Source organism: Poecilia reticulata, chromosome 20, assembly GCF_904066995.2.
Source record: "Poecilia reticulata chromosome 20, P_reticulata-male-v2, whole genome shotgun sequence".
Lineage (NCBI taxonomy): Eukaryota > Metazoa > Chordata > Actinopteri > Cyprinodontiformes > Poeciliidae > Poecilia > Poecilia reticulata.
This window is the reverse complement of record NC_088849.1, coordinates 3,452,389-3,480,303: the sequence shown is the minus strand read 5'-3', so window position 1 is coordinate 3,480,303 and position 27,915 is coordinate 3,452,389. Positions and strand designations below refer to the sequence as shown.

The 27,915-nt window shown below is 39.8% G+C and overlaps 1 protein-coding gene across 1 annotated transcript in view; it reads right to left on the bottom strand.

The window, feature by feature from the left end:
- kcnh2b (potassium voltage-gated channel, subfamily H (eag-related), member 2b) overlaps window positions 1–27,915 on the bottom strand; it is a 225,380-nt gene that overhangs the window by 18,492 nt on the left and 178,973 nt on the right. Inside the window, exons 9-13 of the mRNA XM_017301923.2 lie at window positions 6,311–6,490; window positions 5,165–5,268; window positions 4,881–5,019; window positions 1,737–1,891; window positions 719–813 (exon numbers count right to left, since the gene is read on the bottom strand). Coding sequence (XP_017157412.1) covers window positions 719–813; window positions 1,737–1,891; window positions 4,881–5,019; window positions 5,165–5,268; window positions 6,311–6,490 — 673 coding nt within the window. The remainder of the gene's footprint in view (window positions 1–718; window positions 814–1,736; window positions 1,892–4,880; window positions 5,020–5,164; window positions 5,269–6,310; window positions 6,491–27,915) is intronic.

Here is a 27,915-nt window from a genome sequence, read left to right as displayed (position 1 = left end):
TGAAATCCACCATGCAGCGCTGAAAAGAGCGGTGAGTTGGAAGCGGGGCACGAGAGAAACAAGGATCTGTTGTTGTTGCTTTGAGGTCATCAGCTCGGCCTCTCAGGCAGCTGTACAGTTTCCCTGGTTCAATTTAAAGCTAATCTGTGAAGTTTTACTGCTTTATTTGATGTTTTATTTTATCACCAGTAACAGAACATCAAATTACCATTTGTGAAATTATTTTTCCAGTTAAGCATTGACTACTAACCATTATTAATCAGTTCCCCAACTTTGGTAATTTGGTGATATGAATTTGTATTTTATTGATTAATTATTCTTTCAAAAAACCAAATTAGACCGTGGAAATTAACATTTTTGAGAAAAGCTTAACACAGAGGTGTCCAAAATGTGGCCCTGGGGCCATTTTCGGCCCGCAACATGATTTTTCTGTGGCCTCAGACTGCAATGCATGAATGATGCAAAAATTGGCCTGTTGTCACAGCAGCGAAATGAACACCAACAAGTTTACTGCTTTATTTTCAACCATATCTGTGATATATTTAATTAAAAACGTTGTAACTCTATTTTAGACAACAGTTAATTTTTCAAAGTCTGAAATTTGGTTCCAAACAACCCACAACGTTTCATCTTCAGCCAAACTGTTTTCTAGAATAACTGACTTATTACAACACTGGTTCCTACCAGGCAGGTATGTTATTCTGGTGACTGTTAGTACCTGGGACGGATTCATTGAAGTGTTTTCCCAGCTGGTCCCCCAGGGTGTGGAGCCACCCTATAGAACCGTTCCGCTCCACACTACCAATTGCATACCTGGAAAAAAAAAACACAATATGAATGATCACTTTATTAATCAAATTTAATTCTTAAAAAAAAAAATAAAAATAGAGCCATGTATGATAAAGATGTATTTTGTAACTAAATAAATCCATATTAAAGGGGCGGTATTATGCGTTTTCCAGGCACATAGTGCCATTTCATAGCACAATCAGGTAACTATGTGAACTTCAGTTGTTATAAAAAATGCTACATATATGAAATATGACTTAAAAGACATTTAATTTTGTAAGTTAATATCTTGAAATTGGGCCTCTGTGTCTTTAAGAAACTCCTGCTCTTTCTGAAACTCTGCCTGCAGGAAGTCATCTCAGCATCGTTCCTCTATTAACCCTTTAACAATATTTTTACCAGCAGTGCTCTGAAAAGTAGCTTGTGTAATGAGTTCAACTGATGTTCCACCAGGTGTTTGCTAACTGCTGCTGGCTAGTCTGAAGGGACTGAGTAGGGAAATCGCCGGGGAGGATTTCTCTGGGAGGTAGGAGTTTGGAAGCTTGGATATTGCGGCTCAGAGAAGGAGCTACGTCCATTCAGACGTTTTGCATGGCTGAATGGTTGCCATGGAGATTAAAGAATTTCTCAAATATGCATGAAATCCTGAGCAGGATTACTATGGCAACAACACATTATCAGTAGGGTAAAACTAACCTGTTTCACGACAGTCTAAACCCAACTCACGTTCCCCGTCAGTGGGTGAACAATCCAAAGCTTGGTGAGACAAGACAACCTCCAGGTATGTTTTAGACGAGGAATTAACATTAGAACATGGCGTAAAGCTAAAAAACACAGTTGATTTTATATAATCCTGCCCTTTTAAAGGTTTTAACTCAAACGTAAATAAGGTATTCCAACATTATTCCTGCTTCTTCTCTGGACTATCAGAAAGTCTCTCTGCGTACCAGATGCAGGCCAGCCAGTGAGCGATGAGGGCGAAGGTGCACATGAGGAGGAAGAGGACAGCCGCTCCATACTCTGAGTAGCGGTCCAACTTCCTGGCTACGCGGACCAATCGCAGGAGACGAGCAGTTTTCAGCAGGCCAATCAGGGTGGTGGTCTGAGGTCGAACACAAGAACAATCACACAGGAGTGAAGTAACAGAACAGAGACGATATATCTGCTACTGTCATCCTGTCACTAACACACACACACGCACGCGCACACACACACACACACACACACAGCGTCGGTGTGGCTGTGGCCTTGTACCAGTGATTCAGTGCAGAGGAGGTGCTAAATCTTGATTGCCATTCGTTACTGTGGGGTGTCAACTCCCTCGCCTCTCTGCTTGTACTCAGCAAGCCCTCATGGTGTCCATACAACAGATAAATAACAAGCTGATTACTGCGCTGGCAGAGTGCCCACTTCTGCTCTCTGTGTGTGTGTGTGTGTGTCTGTGCTTTGAAAGTAAATACGTGCTTTGTGGTCAGGAAAAGCTCTGCTGGACAGCATTAGTGAAATGGATGTTAAGCTAAGTGTTCCCCAGGCGCCATTTGTTTTCCATTTCCCAAATGTAACTTCTGTGTAACTTAATTGTTTCAATTCTTTTCCACATAAACTGCATGATTGGTAACATTCCCCACCTGATTCAATAAATTCACTTTTTTATGTCTCCCAAAGATCTTTGTCTCTTCAGTGGCTCAGAGATTCACTCAACAGAAACTACTGTCTCTTTAATTGGTACCACTTTACAATAAGGCCCCCCTTATTGATCCCTAATAAATAGTTTATATATATGTTATTCATTTATAAACACTTTATAAATCGTTAATAACTGTTTATTATGCATTAATTAAAAGTGAGAACGAGATTATCTCCTTAAAATTATGTTTACAATTGCTTATTGTGCTTACAAGTTGTTATGCTAAAATGTTTAGCATAACAACTCTAGATAAAATATATAAGTGAAATAGACTTGGTTCATTATTTAGCAAGAAACCAGAATATTTTTTTCTCCTTCTTGTCCTTAATTAATTATAATAATAATAAACACTTATTTGTGATTTATAAAGTGTTTAGAGATTAATTAATAGAATATGTATGGACTATTTATTAGACATCTGTAAGAGGAGCATTACTGTAAAGTGATACCCTTTAATTATGATATCTTATCAGAAGGGGTGGTAACACTTATGGTAATCTGCTAATAGTGGAGCTAATTTTTTCTTTTTGCTAACTTTCAAAACATTTATCATACTTTCTTAAATAAATTCTAAATTGCTAATTTACTTGGCTGTTTTGTAAACGTTTCGTTTGACATCATATTTTATATTTATGCTCTGTCTCTTGTTTTCCCCACTAACTTAATTTCAAACAGCATACAGAAACAAACTAAAACACGGACAGCAGTGAACAAGATGCAAACATCAATACATCTAAAACTATTAAAAACACTGATGAATTATTTTGTCAAAATTAAACTGGTGCTCAAAGGTTGCAGCTTTTCAAGAGTAGATATAATCAGAGTTGAAATTAGCGAGTTAGCATTAGCTATAGTGTGTTATTGCAGTGCTTTAGCATTAGCTGAGCTAATATTTGTAATTAGTGTTTTAAGGTTAGCACTTAGCACAACTAACTTTTTAGTTTTCAGTGCCAAATGTTTATTTGTATAAACAGCAAATTTTAAAATAAAGCCTATGAGACAAAATGAAATATTAAATGGGGCAAAATTATTACACTGCACATAAAAGCTGAGAACTCCATGCTGTAGCCTATAACTTTGGTAACGGTGGATGTTTAAAAGCAAGTTGAGGGCATGGATGTCCTCCGGGTAAGAACCACAGTTTTCATTTAAAGTAGGAGCAACCTTAATAATGCAGAACTTTCACCCCAACACAGTTGAAATGGGTGAGTTCTGAAAAGGTTCAACCAGTGTAAAGGACTATCACACACACACGCACGCACACGCATACACACAAAAACAAAACGTAGAGCAAAATGCCACCTGAAGGAGAAGGAGGTATGAAGAGGAGCGCCTGGATTCAGATCTGGACTGTATTACTGTATCACTGCATGAGCAGAATCTGCTTTCATTGAGATGCAATGTTTCCTTAGGTTACCTTCAGGTGTGTGTTGATGTTACCAGGTTGTTTCTGAATGAGTGTTAAAAGAACCAAAGCAGGACTTTGTTTTTATGATTTAGGAGAGTCACAACTTAAATAGAAAAGTAAAAAGACAAGACGGCTCGCTCTTGTTAAACCCAGATGAGGCTGATTTGAAGAAGTTCACTCAGTGCGATTATCGGCTGATCTTCACCAAAATCCTTCACCATGAGAGAAAATCTGTGGTCGATGAGTGTGACAGCTGTACCCAACATCCCAAGATGACCTGTGATAAATATCCAGCAGATTTTTCTAGGTGAATCATGCAGTGGGTCTCACTGCTGCCACATACTGATTCTTAGCCTCTCCTTCCCTGACATGAGTGTCCCCCCCGTCTCCCTCCTCTGCTCCTTCTCACCCTCTTCTCAGCAGTCAACTCGTGTAACAACAACATTCACAACTTGCTGTTCAGTTATTGTTGGACTGATCTTTTTGTGGGATCTGCCTGAAGTAACCGTGCTAAAGCAAACTGCAACAATGAACCGGAAAAGTACTCTGGTTGGTTTGTTTGGCCCAAACCAGGAATATAATATTTTTTTTGTTTTGTTTTGTTTTTATTCGTGCAACCAACAGCATGGCAGCAGCACTGCTAAGCAGAAAACAACAGAACCGGAACAATTTCAGTGCAGTCAGTACTTGCAGTATTAGCATTAGAAACACAGAGAGGCTAATTTTGGCCATGGTGCTGAGCAAAGATGGCTCATCAAGTCAAAAAAGACAAATTTGTCCTGCATTTAGCTCGGATTGTGTTCAAACTAAAGTTTAAAACGTAGGAACACCATGACTGTGAGGTTTTGAAATCGGAACTTTCCAAACCCTTTGGCGTATCTTGACACTGTTAACCTGCTTGTGCCTTTGGTTGTGGTTTTATGCAGCTGTGAGCCTAAAACTGTTCCGATTCATTGTGTACATGACTCGGCATCTCTACTCCCTACGTGTGTTTACCTCCTCTCCATTGCGGTAGATAAGCAGGTCAAAGGGGATAGCAGCAACCATGTCGATGAGGAACCAGCCTTTGAAGTAGTGAACGGCGATACGAACCGGGTGGCTCACCACTTCATCATTAGAGTTCACATATGTTGTCCTAAAAGAAAAGGTGCCGATCAAACCCAGTAGTTGGTGTCAGTAATATTTAGTGTACCTGACACAAACTCTAAAACAACAAATCTCTGTTTTTTAGTGACACTGGGTTCCCGTTAAACATTCATCACATCAGCAGAGATTCAGACCTGAAGTTGATGAGGATGTCAATGATGAACATGATGTCGACTATGAGGTCCACCACATTGAGAGGAGAGCAGGAGTAACCGCAGTTCTGCTTGGCTACCTCTTCCTGAGAGGAGAGAGGGACAGAGGAAACATGTGGAAACAGAGGAGGAGATTTAGGAGCTAAAGCACTAAAAATAGAAGGCATCTTTCAGATGGATTAACATTAAGGGCTTTAGGTGAATTTGCATATGTATGACGACAAAGCATACAGACGTCGTGCAGTAATGGGACGCTCTGCACGATCCAAGACTTGGAAAAGGTACAAAACTTCGACGACATCAACGAAACAGTCAGTGTGTGATAAAAAGCAGCATAGATCAGTTTCTGCATTTAGCTGTTTTGGTAAAACACGGACACAACGTGTGATACAGTGTCGCCTGGGACGATTCACACCCCTACAACTCTTTCACATTTTGTCACATTAAAACCTTAAACGTCAGATTGTTTCATTGAGATTTGACGACACATTTGTAAAGATTGTTTCATTTGCAGCAGTCATGTTAGGCACCAGCCCTGCGATGGACTGTCCAGGGTGACCCCGCCTCTCGCCCGTTGACCGCTGGAGATGGTTTCCAGCACCCCGCCCGACCTCACTAGAGACAAGGGTATGATAATGGATGGATGGATGTTAGACACCAGAGGTCCAACAGGGGTAAGAGGCGGCACAAAATTAACAGAAGTAGACCAATAGAGGTTAAACTCCAGCCTCACCCTGACGTATCCATTTCAGGAACCCACACAACCCACACCTCATCCTACAAAGGAGCCATTTCATTGTCCCGCCTTCTCGTCGCTCATCCTTAGGACGCCTCCAGGGGTAAGCTAGGTAGGTTTGCACTCATTCATTTTCATCTGCTCTTTCTTGGTCTTCATGTGACCTCAGACTTATATATAGCGCTTTTCAACCCTCAAGGCAGATGAAGAGTCCTGCCCAACGACACAACGACAGAGGCCAACAGAGCAGGACTCTACTGATTATGCGACGCCAGATGGTTGCACTTATTTATGTTTTATAAAACCTCAATAACACATGTTGAAGTTAGTGGTTGTAACATGATAAAAAATGTGAAAAAATAGTGTGGTCTGAGCTCCGGGTGAGGCCCTACGTGGTCATTGAGGAGGAAGGCGGCTGAGTAGGGGGTCAGGATGGCAGTGTAGATGACCAGCAGCAGGATGAGCCAATCCCACACCGCCTTGAAGGGACTGTAGTGCAACACGGTCCACTTGTGGATGCGAGGAGCTTGAAGCTTGTACTCTGGCAACACATCTGCACCCAGAGACAACACCTGGGTAGACAGAGGAGGAGAGGGGAGGAGGTGAGAAAAGGAGCAATCAGATGTGGAAAAATGTAGACAAAGAAGGAGAGGGGAAAAAAAAGAATGACCCAAAAAAATAAGACAGTAAAAAGAATATAATTAGGAAACTTCTGCTTACAGATATTTCTGCATAGAGCAGGCGCGCATACAAAGAGTTCATTAACTATACATGGATCCCTGCAGTGTGCATTTAGGGGAGACAACAACAGTGCTTTGCAATTACAGCAATGGCGTCCGTGCCCACCAAAGATGACGAGAACCGTTCTGAAGGCACTGGCCCTCTTAAGGTTATCCTCCTGGGCAGCCAGCTTCTCACACACACACACGCACACACACACACTGAGCCACAGCACATGCACAAATACACATAATAGCAAGAACTTCTGCAAGACAACTGTACAAATACAGCAGTGATGTTTTGACATAACTCCGACAAAACCAAGAGCAACATACAGAAACATCTTTTCTCTCCACTGTCCTCCCCCTGACACACACACACACACACGCACTCACACTCCGGAAAAGAAATCTGAGTTTTCATGCCGCAGTGCTAAGTAGCTTTACTTGCAGTAACGTATACCGCTGTCTGCATTGCCCTTGCATGGATGAAAGTAGGAATAATCCCGCATGTGATGAACGAGGCGCTGTGAGTTGAACGTACAGCAGCTGCTTCAGGTGGAGGCATCAGGAAGCTCGAGACGGGCTGAATGTAGGAACGCATTATGATTAAGGAGACGTTTAATTTGCTGTTACACATTCTATGCACAGATCTGGGACAGTAAAAACAATGATTATCACTGCAATGGCTGCTGGAGGCATGCGGGCTCCGACAGTCAATATTCTGTTCTGGAAGCTAATCTATAACGTAAGGAACAAACAGCTACAGTTTGAGAAGCATATGCTTCCACATTTTGTCGCTACAAACTCAGATTTTATGAAACATTTTTCTGACCCTGGTAGAGAAGACGTCCAGGTTTCCCTTCTGGGTCTGTTAACGTCATAGAAGACAGAGACAAGGAAGACAGTGGATATATTGGTACATGATAAAAACAAACATACTCGCTTCATTATAAGGAAAAAGAAAAAAAATTGGATTTGAATTCATGTCTTATTTACTACAGTTTCATGTATTACCTAGGCGTAGAGCCATTTGAAAGCAAAATCAAGTAACAATGTTACCTGCAGTTGTTATAAAAATGCAAAAATGACTTTAAAAAATGTGACTATAATTTAACACCTTGAAATTGGGCCTCTGTTTCTTTAAGAAGCTCCTGCTCTTTCTGAAACTCTGCCGTCAGGAAGTCATCACAACATGGCTAATCCATCAATCCTCTGATGTTTATACCAGCGCTTTACCTATGATGAGCTCAGCAGATACAGTTCCACCAGGTTTGCTGATTGCTGCAGTAAGAAAGTACATGTGGAATTTTTCTTTGTAAAAATTCTGTAATCCATGTATTGTTTTCCTTTCATCAAATACAACTTCATGTTTGTCTGTCACATAAACTCCACTAAAACTTACTGAGGTTTGTGGTTGCAAACTGTCAAAATGTGAAAAGTTCAAGCGTTGTGAACATTTTGCAAGTCATTTTGAAAAAGTACACCTCTTCCTGGAAGCCATTTTATATTTGACAGAATATGATTCAGGTGCAAAAATGTCCAGATTAAATACGGTCGGACAAGACTGATAGCAGTAGTAGACGTGTGCTGCGTTTGACCTGGGAAACATTGTGCAGAATGTGAACGCATCAAAGAAAGTATGAATCTTAACAGAACCAAAGCGTCAGATTTAGAGCGCTCTATAAAACATGAAAGCTCATGATCAGCCGTTCCCCCTTCAACGCTGTTTTTCTCCACATTTAGCTTTCATTCCACTTCACCGTACTTGTTGCTGCACCTGCTCCTCCCTGTCCTCACCCTGACCTGCTGCAGGTTTGGTCTTTTTTTTTTTGTCTGCTTCACATTTCCCATACATCTGGTAGCAGTTCAAACTATTTTCTCTTCTTCACTGCCCGTTGCTTCTTTACCTGGAGGCCCTGTGTTGATGCAATGATGAGAAAAATCACATCTGGCTTCACAGGAGGTTACATTTCCAATTCCGTTTGTACTTTCTTTAAGATTTAGTTTAATATAAATGAAAAAAGTACCCAACTGCTGTTTGATTTATTAAAAATAAGAGAGAAATATTTCAGTGTTTATCGTGTCTGAAATGAAGCCATCTGTTTCGTGTCTTAGCCAGCTCATTGGGAGTCAGCCTCCTTCAAATGCTTTATTTACCAGCATTTACATTATTCCTAAGATAACTCTCAGCTGTGGAAATTTAGAAATCTTTTGGCGTTTGTGAAAGAGACTAAATCATCTGATTTCAACAATATTTTTTAAGGAAACTGAGAATTTTTATGCATTTACTTGTTTTTATTTAACTGTCACTAACGGTTTCACCAGTCACACTTTTTCATAATATCTGTAATCTGTGCAGAGGAGAGTTTTCACACTTGTTTCATTCTAAGATGTTATTAATGCAGAAAAGTATTGAAAATGTCAGAATAATGAAATTTTCAAAAATTTGTTTTTTTTAAATAAAAAGCAAAGAACTGCGCAATTATCTTTCATCCATCAATAATTTGCAAGCCACATGCACATTTAATAATGTTTTTAGCTAATTATTAAGATCTCAACCAAAATCAAGACTGAGACCAGAACTTACAAGATCAGGACCAAAACTGAGGCTGAATTTTTAGAGTTCAAATATAATGTCATAACGTTTTGGTTTTCTGCTCACCACAAAATGCAAACATTAATGAAAAAATAGTTAACCACTCGCCAAACACTACAATCCGATATTATAATATTTATCATTATAAACTAATAGGTAAGTTGCTAAATACAACCACATGATGATACATAGTTTCTAAGCTGAATTCACTTGTTTACATTAGACAATAGTTAGATAACTAAAAAGAAAAACAGTAAGAGAGTAATAAAGATTTGTCATAGCAGGCCTGGAGTCAAGGCTGGTTCTTCTGAGACAGAGACTAAGACAGACCGCTCCAAAGCCGAGACTGAGACCAAGACCAGGAGAAAACATCTGGACCCCTCTGACCCTGGTCTCCTCTACTACAGATACAATTTAGGATTCACAAAATTAAAACTTTACCATAGCTGCAAAGAATAAACCAAAGATGCCCCCCCCTCCCATTTTGTTACTAGTCATTAATGGACTTTTTTTTTCTATCATTTCCAAGGCATAATTGTGAAAGTCACATTATTGCGAAAAGCCCGTCAGGTATGAATGTTATGAGGTTTTTTATAGTCTTTGTGCGCCAGTGGTAGTTAATAAACCAAATATCTGAGGGGCTGAGCGGAGTTAGCAGCTGCCAGAACCTTCCAGAGATGAGACGGCAGTACACCCTGCCAGCTGTGTTTATCCCGAAATCTGTTTAGAAGGCCTTAAAGCAGGCATCAATACTGATCTTAGTGGCACAGAACAGTAACCTCATCAAGTATTACTGTATCAGTACCCTGGTGTCCAAAACACACTAGCACACACACCCATTCACCCTGCCGTTCAGTCAAATGCCCCTCCCAGTTACTGCTGGCCATCTGTATTAAACTACAAATCACAGCCATGAGGGCCGTTAAAAGTGCAGATGTCAAGACACATTTAAAAGCAAATAGGGCAAAGTTATATTTGAGAACAAATATACTGGAGGGAAAAGACCTGAGGCGATGGGGGAGCAGCCTACAGAGCCTGCTTCACGGAGAGTCAGCACAATATGTTTCTCTCACTCCACCAACAGCATGCTGTTTGTTTCTGTCGCCAAGCAGGAAGTGGAATCCCTGCTCAAACTGACTGCAGAGAACGCCACTCTAGTGCAGGTTTAACATTTATCCCTCGAAAGTGAAAGGATTTGCTGGAAATGCTCCTGACACGCTGGCTTTGGGTCAGAGCAACAGCGCTAAAACGTCCCACTAAGCCTCTTGGCTTAAAACTCCTTTAACAGATAATTATGAAGGACAGTTGGAGGCTTTGTGAGGTTTTGGCCGATGGATGTTACACCAAGAGGTTCGATCAGAAGTCAAACTCAGATGCAAGCCCCAAAGTCAGTCTGCCCACCGTTACCCTGCTTCAGTGTCACAGCTGATTCACGTGACTGAGCTGACGGAGGCAAGAAGGAAGAAGGAATGAAAAATCTTACTGGTGACAGGACAACTGAAATGTTAATCTAAAAATAAAATACATAGAGTGTACCTCTGCTCAAAACTAGAAACTGTTTTATTCTCTTTATTGACTGAAACAGGCTGAAACATCAAAGATGGTTGAGCAACAAAACTAATTTTGTACTTTTATGAGTGCTGAAAAGATGATAACCTTCATTCATATATGTACATATTGGTAGAACCAATCTATTTGCTTTGTTGTGGTCTGATCTGTATTTTCCACAACACACGTAGAGGGCAGCATGGTTTTTCTCAGTCTATGTTGAAGATGGAGATATGTACAGTGAAGTTGGTCGGCACTTGGAGAATGAAGATGATGCAATGGCAGATTTCTATTTTCTTTCTTGCACCCAGAGTTCTCATAATGATAATATAGCAGCTGGTATCTGTAGCTCAAACTGGAGAGAGTTCCAGAAGAATCGCAGAAGGTTTCCTTATCTGATGATGGAAAACATCAGCTGACTCCTTTGGACGTCTCTACTCTATTTAGTCAAAGGGTTTCTCACCTTATGCCACAGAACATAGAATTAGTTCAACTTATCTGATTTTGGCCACTTACATTCAGAATCATAATTTTTCAGTTATGATTTCATGGTGAGAGTGAGAGCCATCTTGATATCACTCAAGAACATTAGCCCAGGATGGTCTAAACTCCACCTCTCTTGGCAGACTCACCTCCAAAAAGAGAAGGAAATCTCTTTCTTTTCTAGTTGAGAACCGTGACTTCGCTCTTTCATCCTGCCTGGTGATTCTTTAAAGACGTCAATCAGACTGTGAGGTTTCTAAATCAGACAACAACCTCTTCCACTCAGAGATTCTGTTCATGGCCACCACAATCACGTTCAGTGAGAAGGAGCGACTAGATTCTCAGGACATACAGTCTCTAGATCCACAAAGCGCTCGTCGATCAGACCATGAAACTCTCACGATTACAAAACTGAAGTTACTATCTTTGAATCAAATGAGGAATGATCCAGAGTCAACGCACAGCTTCAGCTATTACAGTTAAAATTAGCTATCAGGCCTGAAATCTGGGTGTAGTGATGGACTCTGACCTGAAACTTCAGAGACTCATAAAGACAGTTACAAAGTCGGCCTTCGATCACCTGAAGAACATTTCCAGGATCAGAGGACTAATGTCCTAGCAAGATCTAGAGAAACTCATCCATGTTTATCTTTAGATGCATTAATTACCGTAAATGTGTCTTCACAGGTCTAGCTAAAAAAATACACCAGACAGATGCAGCAGATCCAGAACGTTGCTGCTGGCATTCTTACTAAAACCAAGAAGATCGAGCGTATAACACCAGTTCTACAGTTCTTCCACTAAGACAATAGACTTTAAAATACTGCTGTTAGTCTATAAATCACTGAATGGCTTAGCACCAAAATACATTAAAGATCTCCTGTTGTTGTATCAACCTTCCAGACCTCTGAGGTCTTCTGATTCTGGTTCTGCTCTGCATCAACAAAACCAGAATAGACCATGGAGAAGTGCCTTGCAGCTGAAATGTGTTATTCAAATAACTTGACAGATTAATCCTCTCGACAAGTCAGAGGGTAATGATCTGATCCAGTCATCTACAACCTGGGTGAACGCCACACCGTCGTTCAGACTTTAGCAATCTGACAGAAAGATGTAGAGACAAGAGAAAAGGTTCCTGTGCATGAGAAAGATAGTTGAAGGTCTTGAGGACTCCGACACTCTTGTTGTTCAACATTCAAATGACTTAATATCAAACAATCAGCACCCTCTGATCTGATCTGTTGTTTTAGTATTCAACTCAAAGGCTTAGAGATTGTTCAGAAGTGGAGCTGCACCTAAAAATGGAGACAAAGTGGCATTCTACACAATGATCAAGATGAAAGCCAATGCACAGGTGCAGGGTCATTCTGGTCAGACGTCGTTTAATCAAGACAGGCAGCAGAGAAAATTACATCTGATTTTTATCATGTCGTCTCAGAGACGGAGTTCAGCTTCTCTGTAGTCTCACTGTTGCTTTTTATTAAACTTGACACCTTGCCTGCCGAAAACTTTGCAGGGGTCTGAGAGAGCAGCAAACAAAAGAAGAATTGCACGACGTGACTGTGAACGGCAGCGAAAAGCACTAAAGCAGCGTGAGGCATCCATCGGCCCAGCAGGGGAGTGGATGGTTCTGGAGAGCTTCCATTTCTCTCTCTGGGAGAAAAAATATGTATGAAAAAATACTAAATAGATGTTAAATTGGATAAATATTGTAGTTTTTCAGCCGTAACGTTGACACTGGGAAACTCCCATTCACCCAAATCCAGCAGACTGTGTTCTGTATGTCCCAAACAACAAACTGTGGGCAAATAACATCCAACATGGCCTCAGATGGAGAATGAAAACCATTTTCTAAGATTTTGACACTTAGAAACGAACAACAGTTTGCGTATCGTTCTGAAAACAACCATTAATTTCTGCTATTCTTATAAGAATAACAGATATATTGTGATATATATCACAATTTAATGAGGCACAGTCAAAGCTTTATGAAGCACATACTATCATATTTAAGAACTAGAAACATAGTTGAATAATAGTGGACATCTTCATTGCTCCTCAAAGCCAAATAGCAACGTTATGATGTAAAAAAAAAAAAAAGCAATTTAAGGTATGCACACTAAAAACAGGAAGCACATCCTTATATGGACGAAGATATTACATCATTCTTTATACTTGTAGACTGAATATATTGGTTTCTTAAGGAAAAACATACCCTTTTTGAAAGGAAGACACGTAACGAACGTGTAAGATGCTTATTGGCAACACAGTAAAAGAATAAAGAGAGCATTTTTGCCTTCAGATATCAGTTTGCAGGAAACTCAGATATGGAATATGGATTGTGCCTTACTCATCAAAAACAGTCTCTCACTTGGAAACAGATATTTTTTTTAACTGAAAACTTGAATTAATAGGAAGGGATGAGTCAGAGAGAGGGAGGTGAAAAAAACATTTTCATTTCCTGAATGCTCAGCCACAATCATAATTATAATCCTCATAGCCAAATGAATCCTGCACATTAAATGCCACAATTTAGAAAATTGCTCGACAAGTTACAGATACACCCTGAATGTGTTTGTTGATGACTTACCATGATGTTCAAACGTTGATTATTTCTACTTAGTTTATTCGGAGCAAGTAGCTTAGACCACACTTCTGCTCTGGCATGTTATTACTGCTATTTGCTTTGTGAATAACATGCTCTGATTTTATTAACTACTCTATTTACCTGGTTCACTGAATGAGGTGCCTCAAAATTAAGTGGACACTCAACTGCATGTTGCATATGTGTGTTTGTCTGTGGGGTTTTCAACCCGTGGCAAAGCAAACACTTTGGAACAAAGACAACAACTGTGAGCTTATGGCAGAGAAATAAGTCAATATAACCAAAGGGAGTTAAAAAGAAAACAGCAAGATAAAATGAAGAAAAAAAAACAACAACCTGAAAATAAAGCTGGAAGATATGTTATGATTAAGTTAAGCTAATACAGCATGTTATGCTAACCTAGCAAAGCTAAATGAATTCAAGTCAGTGTACACTCTGGGTTCTTTCCATTCCATTTCTTCAATTTATTCCAGCTTTTAGGCTTTGAAAGCTTCAGCAAACATGATCCATATTTCACTATGAGAAACTGGTCAATATTTTATACACAGCCAATGCTGCTAGTGCCCAGACTCTACATATCTACAGCAAAGCTTTTTAACAACAGTATAAAAATGCTCAAGAAAATTTAAGACTTCAAATTCAAGGGTTTTTTTTTGTTGTTGTTATTGTTTCTTCACAAAAATTTTATAAGCAAAACCAAATCACGTTGGCTTGTCAAAAGTGCATATGGGCCAAGTCTTGGTAGGAGTACCACTCTAAAGAATAGCAATTAGCTGAGACTCAATTTAGACAACAGAACAAAAACCCAACATGCTGGTAGCCCATTTCCCTTTTTAACCATCTCAGAGGGGCTGCAGTAACAACATCTGGTGTATTACATCATATGTCTATATTTATACAAAAAAGCTTTTGTGCAGAAATTATGCATATTAGCAGTCAGCCTTTAGTCTTTAGCTTTGCCTAAACGTTGTGGCATTGATAAACACATCGTCTTCGCAAACTTTTTAGCTTCATTTTTTTTCTCTTATTGACAATTACCATCGTTTGTAATTAATTTGCAGAATAATCAGATGAATATCAATTTATATCAAATGAAATAAACAAAACGTTTGTATAATTACTGGGGTAGAAAGTTATCAGGTAACAATAAATATCTCTTATTATCACAGAATGTTAATAACCACATTAGAAAACTGCTACAAAGGAGGGCAATGTTTGAAACAACTACATCTTTTAAAAAGTATCTCCATCGTATCTTTTAAAAAAGATATTTTCCTGCATTGTACCACCAAGTAAGCCACCTTTATTCAGGTTTCTTAAAGATGTGACAGATTTACTCTGAACGTCACGTTCTCATAGAAACCCAGGAAAAAAAATCAAAAACTTTTGTGCAAATGCGAGTGTAACACATTTTCTCCTTCCCACTCTCTCTTGTCGTAAGAAGTTCCAGCTAAATAAGATGAGCAGTAACCTTTTTTTAGCCTCATTACAGCAAATACATTTCAAAAGAAGTTCTGAATTAGTTATTTTCATTTGCAACAGTCACGAACACACACGTTAAGCTCTGGCCCGGGCCAAAGGCTTTGTGATGCTGCTGGACAGCATCTGTGGAAAAGTTTGCAGTAGGCGGGCAAACTTGTCAGAAGTTTTCAGATAGAAAACTGGTTTGGATGCAAATGTTTCAGTAAAATATAGATGGTTTTTATGTCCTAAATGCGATTACATATACAAAACATTAATACAACAGAGTGTTCCAACTCTGACTTGAGTGTTTTGAAACCTACAGAGAGCCAGCAGCTTGTAAAATTAATGATAACAGCTCTCGCTAAAAGGTTCCTGTTGTCCAAATGAGGAAAGGATGAGGTAAAATGGCTGCTCAGCCAGACCGGTCCAGATCCTCAACGTGATTTTCATTTATCCGACTTATGGTTTTCAGGCTTTATGAAGGTCTTTTAAACTTTTCTTAACACTTTGCTGTAATTTTATCAGTTTTCTGTCCTGTCCTTCTACCTGAGTACAACCAGGGTCTAACCTACATTTTTTGTTTACTACTTCTTTGTCATGAACGTCAAGAGCTATGTATTGCAAATAACACACAGATGGATATTTTCTATATCACTGCCATATTTTCCTACAATCATATATAAACTTACAGTAAATACATATTTCCTCTCCTGTGTCAGAGCAGATATGGATTTTGGCTTTAGTGAACCAAATGGCAAAAATATAACAAATATCCAGAGAAAATGTTTTTATCAGGCTTTGTTCTTTATTTTGTCACACAGATGACAAACCTTTCTAAAAATGACTTTTTTTCTGAAATGTCCCATCCACAGTAGCACTCTTCTATTTTTTCTTCTTTTAATAGGAACACCAGATTAACTTTTTTCTCAATTTTAAAATCCAGTAAGCAACTCAACTAAAATTAGCTTTGCAAGCTAGTGTATGTTTGTGCGCTATTTACATTGTAAGCTATCTAATGTCAAACTTACCAATGTCTTTTTCCATATCCTGAGAAAAACTGGTTGCTGGAGGCGTGAACTGTGAGGTTTTACATTTCACTCAGTCGCTAACGTTTAGCCGTGATGTATGTAATGCGGATATTCGACGTTATGAAACTTACTAGAAGTTGCCTGCACTGTAAAAAAAATAAATAAATAAATATTTCACTGCAAAGACAGAAGTCCCAATATATGGAGGCGTGGCCAACACGGATTAAATGGCTTCGCTCACTTCCTCTACTACAACTGTTACAACTACAGGCAGACTACAATTCTAAAACACAGCAGAAAATCAACATCATCATTCAGAAAGTCTCCTTTGCTGATTGTAGAAATTCTATCGGAGAAATCCAAGTGAATGAGAGAAAACTCAGACTGAGAAAACGAAGAGAGATTTGAAAAGAGCGGATCTGCGTAGCAAGGCGACGGCCAGGCTACATCCACGTCAGAAACGTAGTAAAATTAGCTAACTGCTGTTCTCAATGACCGAGCTATCAACTTTAACAACATATTGCTCTTCAAGCATTTCAAACACTGCAGCTCCATGTTCATTAGCAGAATGTAGACAGTAACGTGATTGCTACTTGTTTAATTGAGTGCAGCTGTCTCTACACATTATATATGTGACAGCCATATGGGAGTTTTTAAACAGAATTGGTCACACAGAGGACAAAAAAAAACTTGATTTTCCGAGCCAGTGGTCCACTGGATTTATTTGACTTTGAATTTGAAAATGGAATATGCCTAATGAGCTCCTCTTCCAAAATGGAAAGAATCACTAACAGTGACTCAGCACCAAAAACCACACAAGAATCAGTACATGGTTAAAGAAATATTATCATTGAAGTTGGAAATAGTTTATGTAAAGTTAAAAACCACATGGCAAAAACCACCATTCAAGATAATTACAAAGATTTAACATACAGTTAAATGTAGTTTTCTAACTTCAATCTCAATCTCAATATCAAGAGATCAATATTAATATCATTATCAAGTCTTTGGCAGTATCAGATCGATATTAGTGTATCAATATTTTAGTTTCGATTCCCTCTTGAAGTTTTACTTAATTTTTACATTCTAGTTTTTCAACTAATCCTCAAAAAGATTTAGTATTGACTTTTTCTCAAAAAAGTTTTGAACTTCATTTTGCAAAAAAACGCACACAGGTTTGTTCTGTTTTTTTCTATTGTTTATGCTTATGATGTATTATATTATTTTGTAGAGATACTTAGAAATTTTCTCCAAATTTTGTCAAAATAAAAGAAAAACTACAAAGATCAGAAGTTACCGGTATCAATATCAGTATCAGCGATACTAGCTCTGTATTTACTTGGTATCGGATTGATACCAAAATATAAAGCCTCTAATAGAAAGCAAAAAATAATAAGTTTCAGGGGAAATGGGCTTGGCAAACCATCTGAATCTTCAAGTTGGTGTTTTACTTGTACTAGGATATTTATAATAAAACTCCATCTTGATCTGTATGGTCCCATTTTCCTACTAAGAAGAGGTAAAAATCCTCATCTGCTGATTCAATTGTCAATATTTATTTGTACTGAAGAAGTCGGAGGACAGCATTTGGCATATTTCAGAGATAATGTGTGTGTCTTTGTGTGTTTGTCACTTTGATATCGTTGTGCCACCGTGTTGGACCTCCTGGCTGACCTTTTTTCTTCAGCTTTGACAGTTCCCATTAAGACACAACAAAGGATCTGATTTCCTGGGCCGCCACCTCCTCCCTCCTGCATTCTGCCTCGCCACCTCTCACCTCAGCCTTCTCCTCCAATATTCATCACCACCGTCAGCTGCTCAGCTAAACTGTTTGCTCTATTGCAGTGCATCTTTTTCCCCTTCTTCTCGGTGTCCTCATGTCTCATCCTGCGCTCTTATCTCAGCCCGTCTCTGTCTCTTTAACCACGGTCTGGATCATTCCCAGCATCCATGTCTCCATACCTGCTCCATCCATCTCTGCCTCCTTCCAGTACATTGGAGACTTGGAATATAAATGTGGCAGCCGACAGGAAAGTGCCTGCGGGCTTCCGAGATGAACACACACACGCGCGCACACACACATACACAAATGCTCAAGAATTTGTTCGTCTGCAGCACAAAGAGGCTTCTAAGACTCATAAGTCGACTCTACGCCTAATTTTGAAATCTCTTTCCCCTTGTGTGTAAATCTACAAGGAAATCGGCAGCCATCTACTGGTATTCAAACTAAGAAACAGAGCTGCCATTCAATAACTTGCTCAAGGATTTTATCTGTACAGATGGTGAAATCCTTCCTCTATGTCTTTCTGCTGTCATCAAATGATCAAGTTTACTAATTTAATGACTATAACCAGCTTCAATATGCTAAAAAAACGGTCAAACAGCATCATACCCTCACCTAATGCTTCTTTTTATTGTCATGTTTTAATTTCTTTGTTTTATGTATGATTTTGCATATGTTGTCAACATGCTTTATTATTTTACATTATTACCATTTCACTTCCTAATAGTTTTTATTTATACTGTTTAGAAAAGCTCATCGGGGGACAAGTTGGACTGTCACCATAACAAATTTACCTGAATTGTTCCAGAAGTTATTACCATAAATGATAGTTGAGACCATAATTAAGTTGAATAATGATAATGGCAAAATAATGCAAGAACACATCAAATATACATAAACTTTAAATTCTAATGAACATTTAACACTGGAAGTAGAAGACATTTTAAATATCCAGAATAAATTAACAAAACAACAGAAATAACAAATAGATTTAATTATGAAGCACCAAACTGAAAACTTTTATGATCCATTTTTTGGTAAAACAAGAGAAAAGAGAAAAGCAATAAATCTTGCAAATGGAAATTATTGAGTTTGTTTTCATTTATCATGTGATAAATTAATGTATTGCTTATTGTGACAGGCGTTGGAACAAGTGCTGCAAATTAGCTTAAGCTATAAGAACAATGATACAGACTGCTGTTCTATTCAGTTCGTCTATATTATTGTGTCTGTCCCTATCAAATAAACCTAATACATAAAATTAAAAGCTAACAAAAACACTGTGGATAAAATCTTTCCCATTTGGACAGCGTAAAACCACCAAACGCTAATAACAGGGTTTGCTTTGTGTAAAACTGATGGGATTTCATGTGACTTTAAAGGGAGCTGCATGTGATCAGAGCATGCCACCATGCATCAGGTTCAAATTACGGAACAAGGCCACATGGAAGCAAGACGATGATGTGTGAAGCCACACAGGGACAGAATCACACTCAGTGGAAGATTTATGCAATGCTTTGTTTCATGTTTATCGTATGACAGGGCCCTGTTAGGTCCACAACCGCAGCACTAAGTTGTTTCTGTATTATCATCAGCAGTACAAGTAATAGATGACAGCTACCTGCTAAAACAATGCATCCATTTATATTTTTTTAAACAACTAGGATTCAGCGCTAATTTTTAACTTGGTTCTATTCAGGAGAGTCAACACATCTACAGCTGAAGTCTAGTACGGCCAACAGCCGACACCTGACGCTTTATTGTGGAATGTAACACCAAATCACTGGGGGAAAACCAGTCAATTCACACATTTTTTTGTGTAGTTTATATAAAATATTAAAAAGAAATTGACACTGTTAAAATAGCAATACTCAATGCTAGCTAACAGATGTTAGCTTCTGCGGTAGTGCTAAAACGATTTCTGCTTGGAACAAATGTTGTAATTTTGGTCTCCAATAGAGTCGAGTCTTCTTGACTGTCAGCTGTGAGAATACTATATTCATGAAAGAAACTGCAGATTCTCCAAAGCGATGTTGGATATGGCTTTGGAGCGATGCCCAGAGCAATACCATGCTATGTTTAGATGGAGAGGCATAATTTGGTCTAAGAGGAAGGCAAGAGTATAATAGGAAAATTTGCTCTCAGTGGATTTCAATGTCTACAATTGTTCCTATTGAGGCTTGTGAGACGCAGTGGTAAAGACAGAGGAAGGCAAGGTGAAATAAATGCAGCTCAGGGCTTTCCATGCATGGGTGGGCTCAATATCTATATGAGAGCTGCTTGAATTATTGTTGAACTCTATCCGATCTGCGTATAATGTTTATCACTTCAATTTTTAGAATTATTTTTTAAAAGTCCATCTAGGGACAAGTGCTGTGAATTAGCGGTTGCTATTGCACCATGATGCAAACATGGGACTGCTGTTTTATTCAGTTTGTCTGTCGATGTGTGTCTGTCCCTATCAAATAAACTTTATAATAATAAGCACCTAATCACCAAATCATTGAGTTTTGTTTGAGGATTAAAGTGGATCGTGCAAAGCATCATCTGTGGCTGTTAAAGCCGGTGTGGGAAGATGCCCTCTATGTGAATATCCAGCTAATCATCTGTGGCACAAAGCATCACAAAGACATAAGCCTCGCCACATACAGACACAGGCTTTGGGACTGCTGGTGCTGTAGTTATTATTGGATTGTGATATGGCTTATTTAAATCACAGCATCAATGAGCAAGGATGGAAGCTAGAGATTAAAGTCTGGTGATGCCTCTGAAACTTGACAGAAGACGGAGCAGCTGCGCTCTTGTTTAAATGTGGCTGAATGATCTAATAAAACTTGCCTTAATCAGCGAAAAAGCACAACGGCCCCAATCAACGTTGTTTGTCCCAAATTATTAGTAGAGCCTCTGACAAGCAGTACAGCAACATTAGTGATTGACCATGAAGCCTGGAATCCTTCTCTCCTCCACAGGTTTGCACACGTTCTACGTCCACTGCAATCAAAAAACCAACAGGTTATTGGTCCATAGCCAACAAGCCAGCAAGCTAGCAGAAACCTGGCAGCAGCCACTGCACTGAACTGCTTCATAACCACAGAGAAACAGAGCAAGCAACAAACTCCCACAGCCAAGAGGTTATGGGAACCTTCCAAGATGAAATATGTTCAAACAAAAGTTTGTTTAGCCAAACCAAACTAGTTAAATAATGGAAACCACTGAGATAAATCAGGGTGTGTTATAAGCCTGGCGGGCCACCAGGCTTTGCATGCGTCCCCACCAGACTAGGCATTGCTTGTTTTTCAATTGTAATTGTTTTTATGTTTCTAACTAAATTATCCATTTGTGAGAAGATGTGAAGTTTTCAGTTTACAAAAAGAAACAACTTGGGCTGCATTGATTGCAGTTTTCAGTGGGATCGTCGATCTTTAAAAAGCCTTACCTACCGATTTCGATTTTGGTCGATATCAACTTTTTTGGGTGAAATGTTTGCTAAATATAGCAAGAAAGTCACTGACTTGTCAACAAAGCGGTGACAAATGTTAACTGCAAGGATGCAGGTGTAACCTGGGCTCACAGTCAAACTTCTCTAGAAGCAGAGCAACAGAGGACAGTGATTGATTTTTAAACTCTTATTGATGCAGATGAGATTGGTGGATAAGATCGGCTTCACATGTAAGTATCGGCCGATAACTATCTCCCAAAATTAAGGAAATCAATGCCGATTTATCAGCTAGTCAATTTTTCGGTGCACTCACAAAGTAAACAAACAGCAAGCAATTTATAAAGGATAAGGAAGGAAGAGGTCAAACTCCTCGTTTTATGGCTCTGAAAATGAACCTTTTCCAAGTGGCATTACAACAAAACCTTCGGGTTTCCTAAAATCCCTTCTTTATAATTCCTCCCGTTCCTTTTACTGCTGCAACCAGCTGTTTGCGTTGCCAGCCACTGCTGACCAGGAAAGGTGCTCTCCAGCTTAGCCAGCCCAATAAAACACAGGATATTACCTTACATTACTTCAGGGCACAGATTTGGACAATATTCGAGCTATATGTCCTAGTGGGGGAATTTGATAATCCCAGCAGCAATCAGTTTCTCTCCATGCTTCCTCTCTGCCTCCTGTCACCAGGAAATGCGCCTCACAGCTGGGCGACGGAGGCAGGGTGCGTATTAAGTTGTCTCCAGGGTTTCTTAATCCCAGCCAAGCTGAGCCGAGCGAGGAAAAACACACACGAGGCATATTAGTGTGAATTTTCTCTGACGTCGGGCTCATAAGTATCAACACCTCCACATTAGCAAAAAGCTAAGCTCCTGCTGAAGCGGGCGCACAGACGTACACACACTGCTGGAACATATAAGAGAATGAGTGCATCTAAAGCAGCAGAAAACATTTTTTATTCTTGCCTGTTTAGCCAAAACCAGCTCTGGGACTTCTAAAATGGCTACTGACTAAACATATTTCAAGAGCTCTCAGTGACTCTGCAAACTGCTTCGGGCGTGTTGTTCAGAACATGTGTAGGAGGCTGGGATTGCCAGAGTGATCGCTATCTCCTCCATGATCGGCTCATCCCAAACCCCGTTGTCCTGCTACTCCATCTCCTGTGGTTTCATGCTTGTTCTTTTTCTCCATTTCCTCTGTGGATCAAATGATTAAATGGGGGAAAAAACATATTTCTACAGTGGAACTGTGTTTATAAATTTTTATTTTTTTGGCATGTTGGAGAAATTTGGCAGCACCCGTGCTCTCAAAAGTTGCCCCATAAAACATTTAAGCACAGTTTCTTATATTTTACCTTCATACAGCTAGCTTAGAGAAAATTGCCTTTACAAAAGAAAGACCAGTTTTAAAATTGCATGATAGATTTTGATAGATTTTTCTGTGAAAGCTTGTTGGGATTCCCAAACAGGTTTCTTCTGAATAGCTTGAGTTTCCTCTGCCTGTAGCTCAACAAGTGAACATTTGGGGCGTGTAGAAACTCTTCTGATTGGAACGACAAGAGGTCTTAATCTTACTCTACTTACCAACGTCTAAGGAATCTAACAGTAAAGTGTAGGTGTCAGGAATATCAAATCAGCCGTGCTTTCCAGAGTTAGTGTTAGTCAATTTGAGGAACCATCAAAAATATTTTCCCCAAAAAGCAGGACTTAAACCCGAGATCTGTTTAAAAAAAATTACTCAGCATGCTGTAAAAGACTACAATCATTAATTATCTGTGATTAATCACAAACTTATATTAAACAAAACCTGCATGATGACAAAGTCGAGTAAAAAGATCTCAGACAAAGAGAAATAAACTCACTGACTTCTATAAATGCAGAAAGGGAGCAAAGTTATTTGTAAGGCCAAAGTAACAGTTGTCATTTAACAAATAGAGAAAACATGCAACTGTTGGGAACACTCCCTGGAGTGGCTGACTGATCAAAATTACCCAGGAGCCAACTAGTACTAATGCTAAACAAGCACTAGCACTACCTTAGCACTGGAAGTTGGTTGAAAACCCAACAAGATTCCTGGCGGCAGGATGATTGAATCCAACATATTTACCAGTGTGGAAGAAATTCAGCAGCTAAACAAGTAAATTAAAATCTAGACTTCCTTGTTAATTGCTTTCTCAAATACTTTCTTCCTTATTCTTCATAAATTGCTTGCTGTCTATTTACTTTGTGAGTGCACCGAAAAATTGGCTACAAACCAAGCTATGATGAAAATAAAGATGCAAATAAAATAAAAAAGAACTCGTGTACAGCATCCTATTTCTGAGCTTGCCAAACTCTTGCATAACTTTCAGCACTGACAGTAGGTACGCTTAAAACTAAAGGGTGCTTTCAGGTGTCAAACAGGGCCCATTTGAAAGCTGTGTAGGAGGAAGAGAGAAAGTGAGAAAGAGAGGATGATTGAGCCAAAGCTGGAAATGTGACTGCCAGTCTGTATCACGACTATATGCCCTGCAGAATAGGTGAAAATGTGCTGCCTATTAGACCATTGATCTGCTACGACTGGATGAATGTACAATCATCTAAACTCCATTTGTCGCTTGTGCTTGGGGGGGAGAGAGAGTGTGTGTGTGTGTGTGTGTGTGTGTGTGTGTGTGTGTGTGTGTGTGTGTGTGTGTGTGTGTGTGTGTGTGTGTGTGTGTGTGTGCATGTGTGTGTGTGCGTGTGCATGGTCAGCTGGTTTCTGGTCAGTGAGCTTCACAGCATAGATGGCAAACGAAGCAAACAGTAGTCTGCCACTTTGATTATTGGGCTTTAAAGAATCACTTGCAGTTCAATTGAACTCCGACTTTAACTTGGTGTTGCCCAGCGCTTGATCACGACACAGAGAGGAAGCAGGAAGTGTAGCGGCAAAATGATCTGTTAGATCAAACAGATCAAATCAGAGGCCAAGCTTCATTCCATCAAGGAGGAAGCCCTTCAGACCAAGGACTCATATATGCTGCTGTAAGAACGCCTGACTTTATTGGGTTGCATTGTTAATTTGTACTGTATGTGCATTGACTGGGTGCACATAGGTCTATGAATAAATTCAGTATGTAAAATTAAACATTTGAGTTTCTGTTTGCTGTTTCCAAGAATATAAAGCTCCAGGTCTATTTCATCCTAGGGAGTGTGAAGCAGAATTATGGTGCCACCAGTGCAGAATTTTATCAACATTGACAATGGATGGAGCAAAAGGGGAAAAACGGATTGTTTTCACAAGTCTTGTGTTGTGCCAGCAGTTACATTCATATTATCAAACAAGTTGTTAGTTTTAATATTGCAAAAATTAACTGCAAAAATTAACATGATGATGTTTAATCGGTATTTGGTGCAGTCTGAAATGGGGCACCAATATGCATAGCTCTTGATTGGCTCTGGCTCCAATGAGGAAAATCAAAATCCATGTTCAGATATTCTTTATTTCACAAAAGAACTTTTCTTCATTTGCTGACTACAGTGAAACTTCTTTTTGGCAATACTGGGATGAGACGGCTTCTTGGAAACACAGATTTTGATCCCTATGAAAACAGTGAGAGAAGTGAGGGGGTGAGGGGCACAAGCAAATTTAATGAACTGGTTGAATGAACTGACTGATGTTCAGTCAGATGGATGGTTCTTTTTCAAATGAACCTTGTGGAAGCTGCAACACTGCTTGTTTAGGGGACTTTACACTACTTGTATTCATGCATATCTGAAATTGTTTCACATATAGTTTTTATTTTGACAACAAATATTGCAAAACTTGAGATTACAATGGATTTTTAATAGAAATACTGGATGTAGAGCAGTGGCTTCCTGTTTTATTTGGTCCTCGATGTTCAGCTGGTTAAGCTGACATGATGGAGAGTGACTCTGTTTAGCCTGAAGACAATGCGGGCCAAAGAACAAACCAACAGCGGCACGAAAAGACCGATATCAATGCTTGAGCAAAAAGAGAACTGTCAAATGTTCCTATTAAGCCATTGACTTACCTAAAGGAATTTTGAGCTGATCTACCACTTTGAAAAACACTTAAGATCACATATCCCCTTTGTTCTGACAAATCTACTATATTGTTGCCAGAAACTGAACAGATGGCCTGCCTCCACTCTAATGTGTGAGCTCTTATGAAAAATACACCATCGGACAGAATGGAGAAAGGTTATTCCTGCTCTGTCGTCTGATGAAAACTAGTAGAACATGTTTCTTTGCCTAACAGAAACATTTCCATTTAAACAATGCTGTGGAAGTTCAGATATTACACTTTACTGTAGTTCTGTCTCACCTCTCTTCCTTCACCAGACAGCTGTCGAGGCTGTTCTTTCGCCTCCCACCCTCGGTGGCAAGAGAGCGGCAGACCGGGCGGGCGCGGCATCAGAGCAGGCGGGCGGCGAGATGGGCGGCAGCGGCGCTGGCCAGCAACGGCGGCTTTCGTAAAGGTCGATTGGCGCAGGAAGACGTTAAGGAGTTTGAGGAGTGAAGGCAGGACCATGGTCCTCAGCGGCAGCTCACCGCAGAGGGGTAAGGGTCACGGCGGCCCCTCAGGCTGGGGAGACCACCAGTCACGTGGACCCGTTCAGAGAGCTCACTGCACGACGTTACGACGACAAAGAGGCTGTCGCGCAAAGTTGACAAAGAAGCCGTACAGCGCCGCAGACTGAGCCTCATCTCTGGTGATGCGGTCACATGTCACACAAGAGGAGGATGGTCATTCCGTTCTCCTGCTTCCTGTCTTCCAGAAAACGGCTCCCACTCTGATCCAGCTGTACCTACATCCGTCTTCAGCCTCAGTTCTGATCTCTTCTTGCAATGTTCAGATCAGCGCTCAGCTGACCCGTGGTTCCTTCTTAAACCACCAACAGCGTCACTTTCATTTTCTTCCACTCAATGAGTTTCTTCAACTGCCCCTCTCCACTGCAACAGCCCTCTGGCGGATTGCTTCCTGGCTGCTCACGGCTTTGAATCAAGATCCAAAGAACGCAACAGAGGAGATGAAGAGAAGAAAAGAGACTGAGGATGCAGGCAACAGGAGAGTTGGTTTCCGTTAGACGGAGAAGGAGCTACAATGGCATTCGGCTGATGGTATTACTTGTACAACTGCGAATGAGAGAGTGGCAGAGCAAAAAGGAGCGAGAGAAGGGAAGTGTTTCGATGAGAGGAAAAAAACTATAAGCCTGTGCACAAAAGAGTTGAGATGCCGTGTTGAGGGTAATCAGAAAAGAAGGAGTTCTGAGTGAGAGAGAAAGAAAAAGAGAGAGATACAGACAACGTGGTGAGAGGGGGACAGAGTAAAGGATGAGGTAACAGTATGCACGTATCTACAGCATGTGGATGCAGTGTTTTGGTGCTGGTGTGTTGTGATTAGAATATCTTGATCATCCGCTGTAAAGCACAGCCCAGAAAGAAATATTACATAACCAAGTCAAAGAAGAGTGCCGATTGCGGCCAAAATAATCCTGCAGCTGAATCAACATTTCTACTGAGGTTTGGCTGGGAATTTATATTTGTACTTGCTAAGAAAGGCACCATACCTCCATACCTCTGTGTGAGGCAACACACTGACAAGTTTGAATAATAAAAGTCTTCTCGACATAATATCATCCATGCATCTATTCTCCTTTCCTTATCTGAGATTGGGTCAATGGGGGTATTAGGTCCGGCTGGGAAACCCTTACATCCCTCTTCCCAGCAACACTCTGAAGCTAATTCCAGAGCATCCAAATACATTGGAAGGCATACAGTCTCTGGAGGGAGTTCTGGATTTGCTCCCAGTGGGACATGCCTGGGAATCCTCTAAAGTATGGGTGGGCAACTCAAGTCCTCAAGAGCCTCTGTCCTGCAACTTTTAGAAATGTCTCTGCTTCAGCACATCTCAGTCCCTCAAATGATCCAAAATTTCTCCAGATGTCTTCTACCTCATTCACTCTAAGCTTTCCAATTATGTCAAACACGTTGAGATGAGAATAAATAGAGACAATATAGCACTAGTCTTGTTTGACTCTCAAAGACTAGTGACAAAACAGGCCTCAAAGTTTCAAAGAATGCATCAATGAGCAAAATGGGGGGTATCAACAAAGACTGTTCATTTACATTACTTTGCACTAACCCCACTTACCCAGCATCGGCCGTGTACAGGTAGGAATTACCTAGAAAGTTCCCATAAGCCAAGTTTTGTATGGCTTAAGAAATACATTTTATGTTTTCTTTAAAGCAACACGGGTTTCAACTAATATCCCTTCCAAAAATATACGTATTTTTGGTCTTCTACTACTTACAAGATGATAGTCTTGAACATTTGTCAAATGAACTGAGACA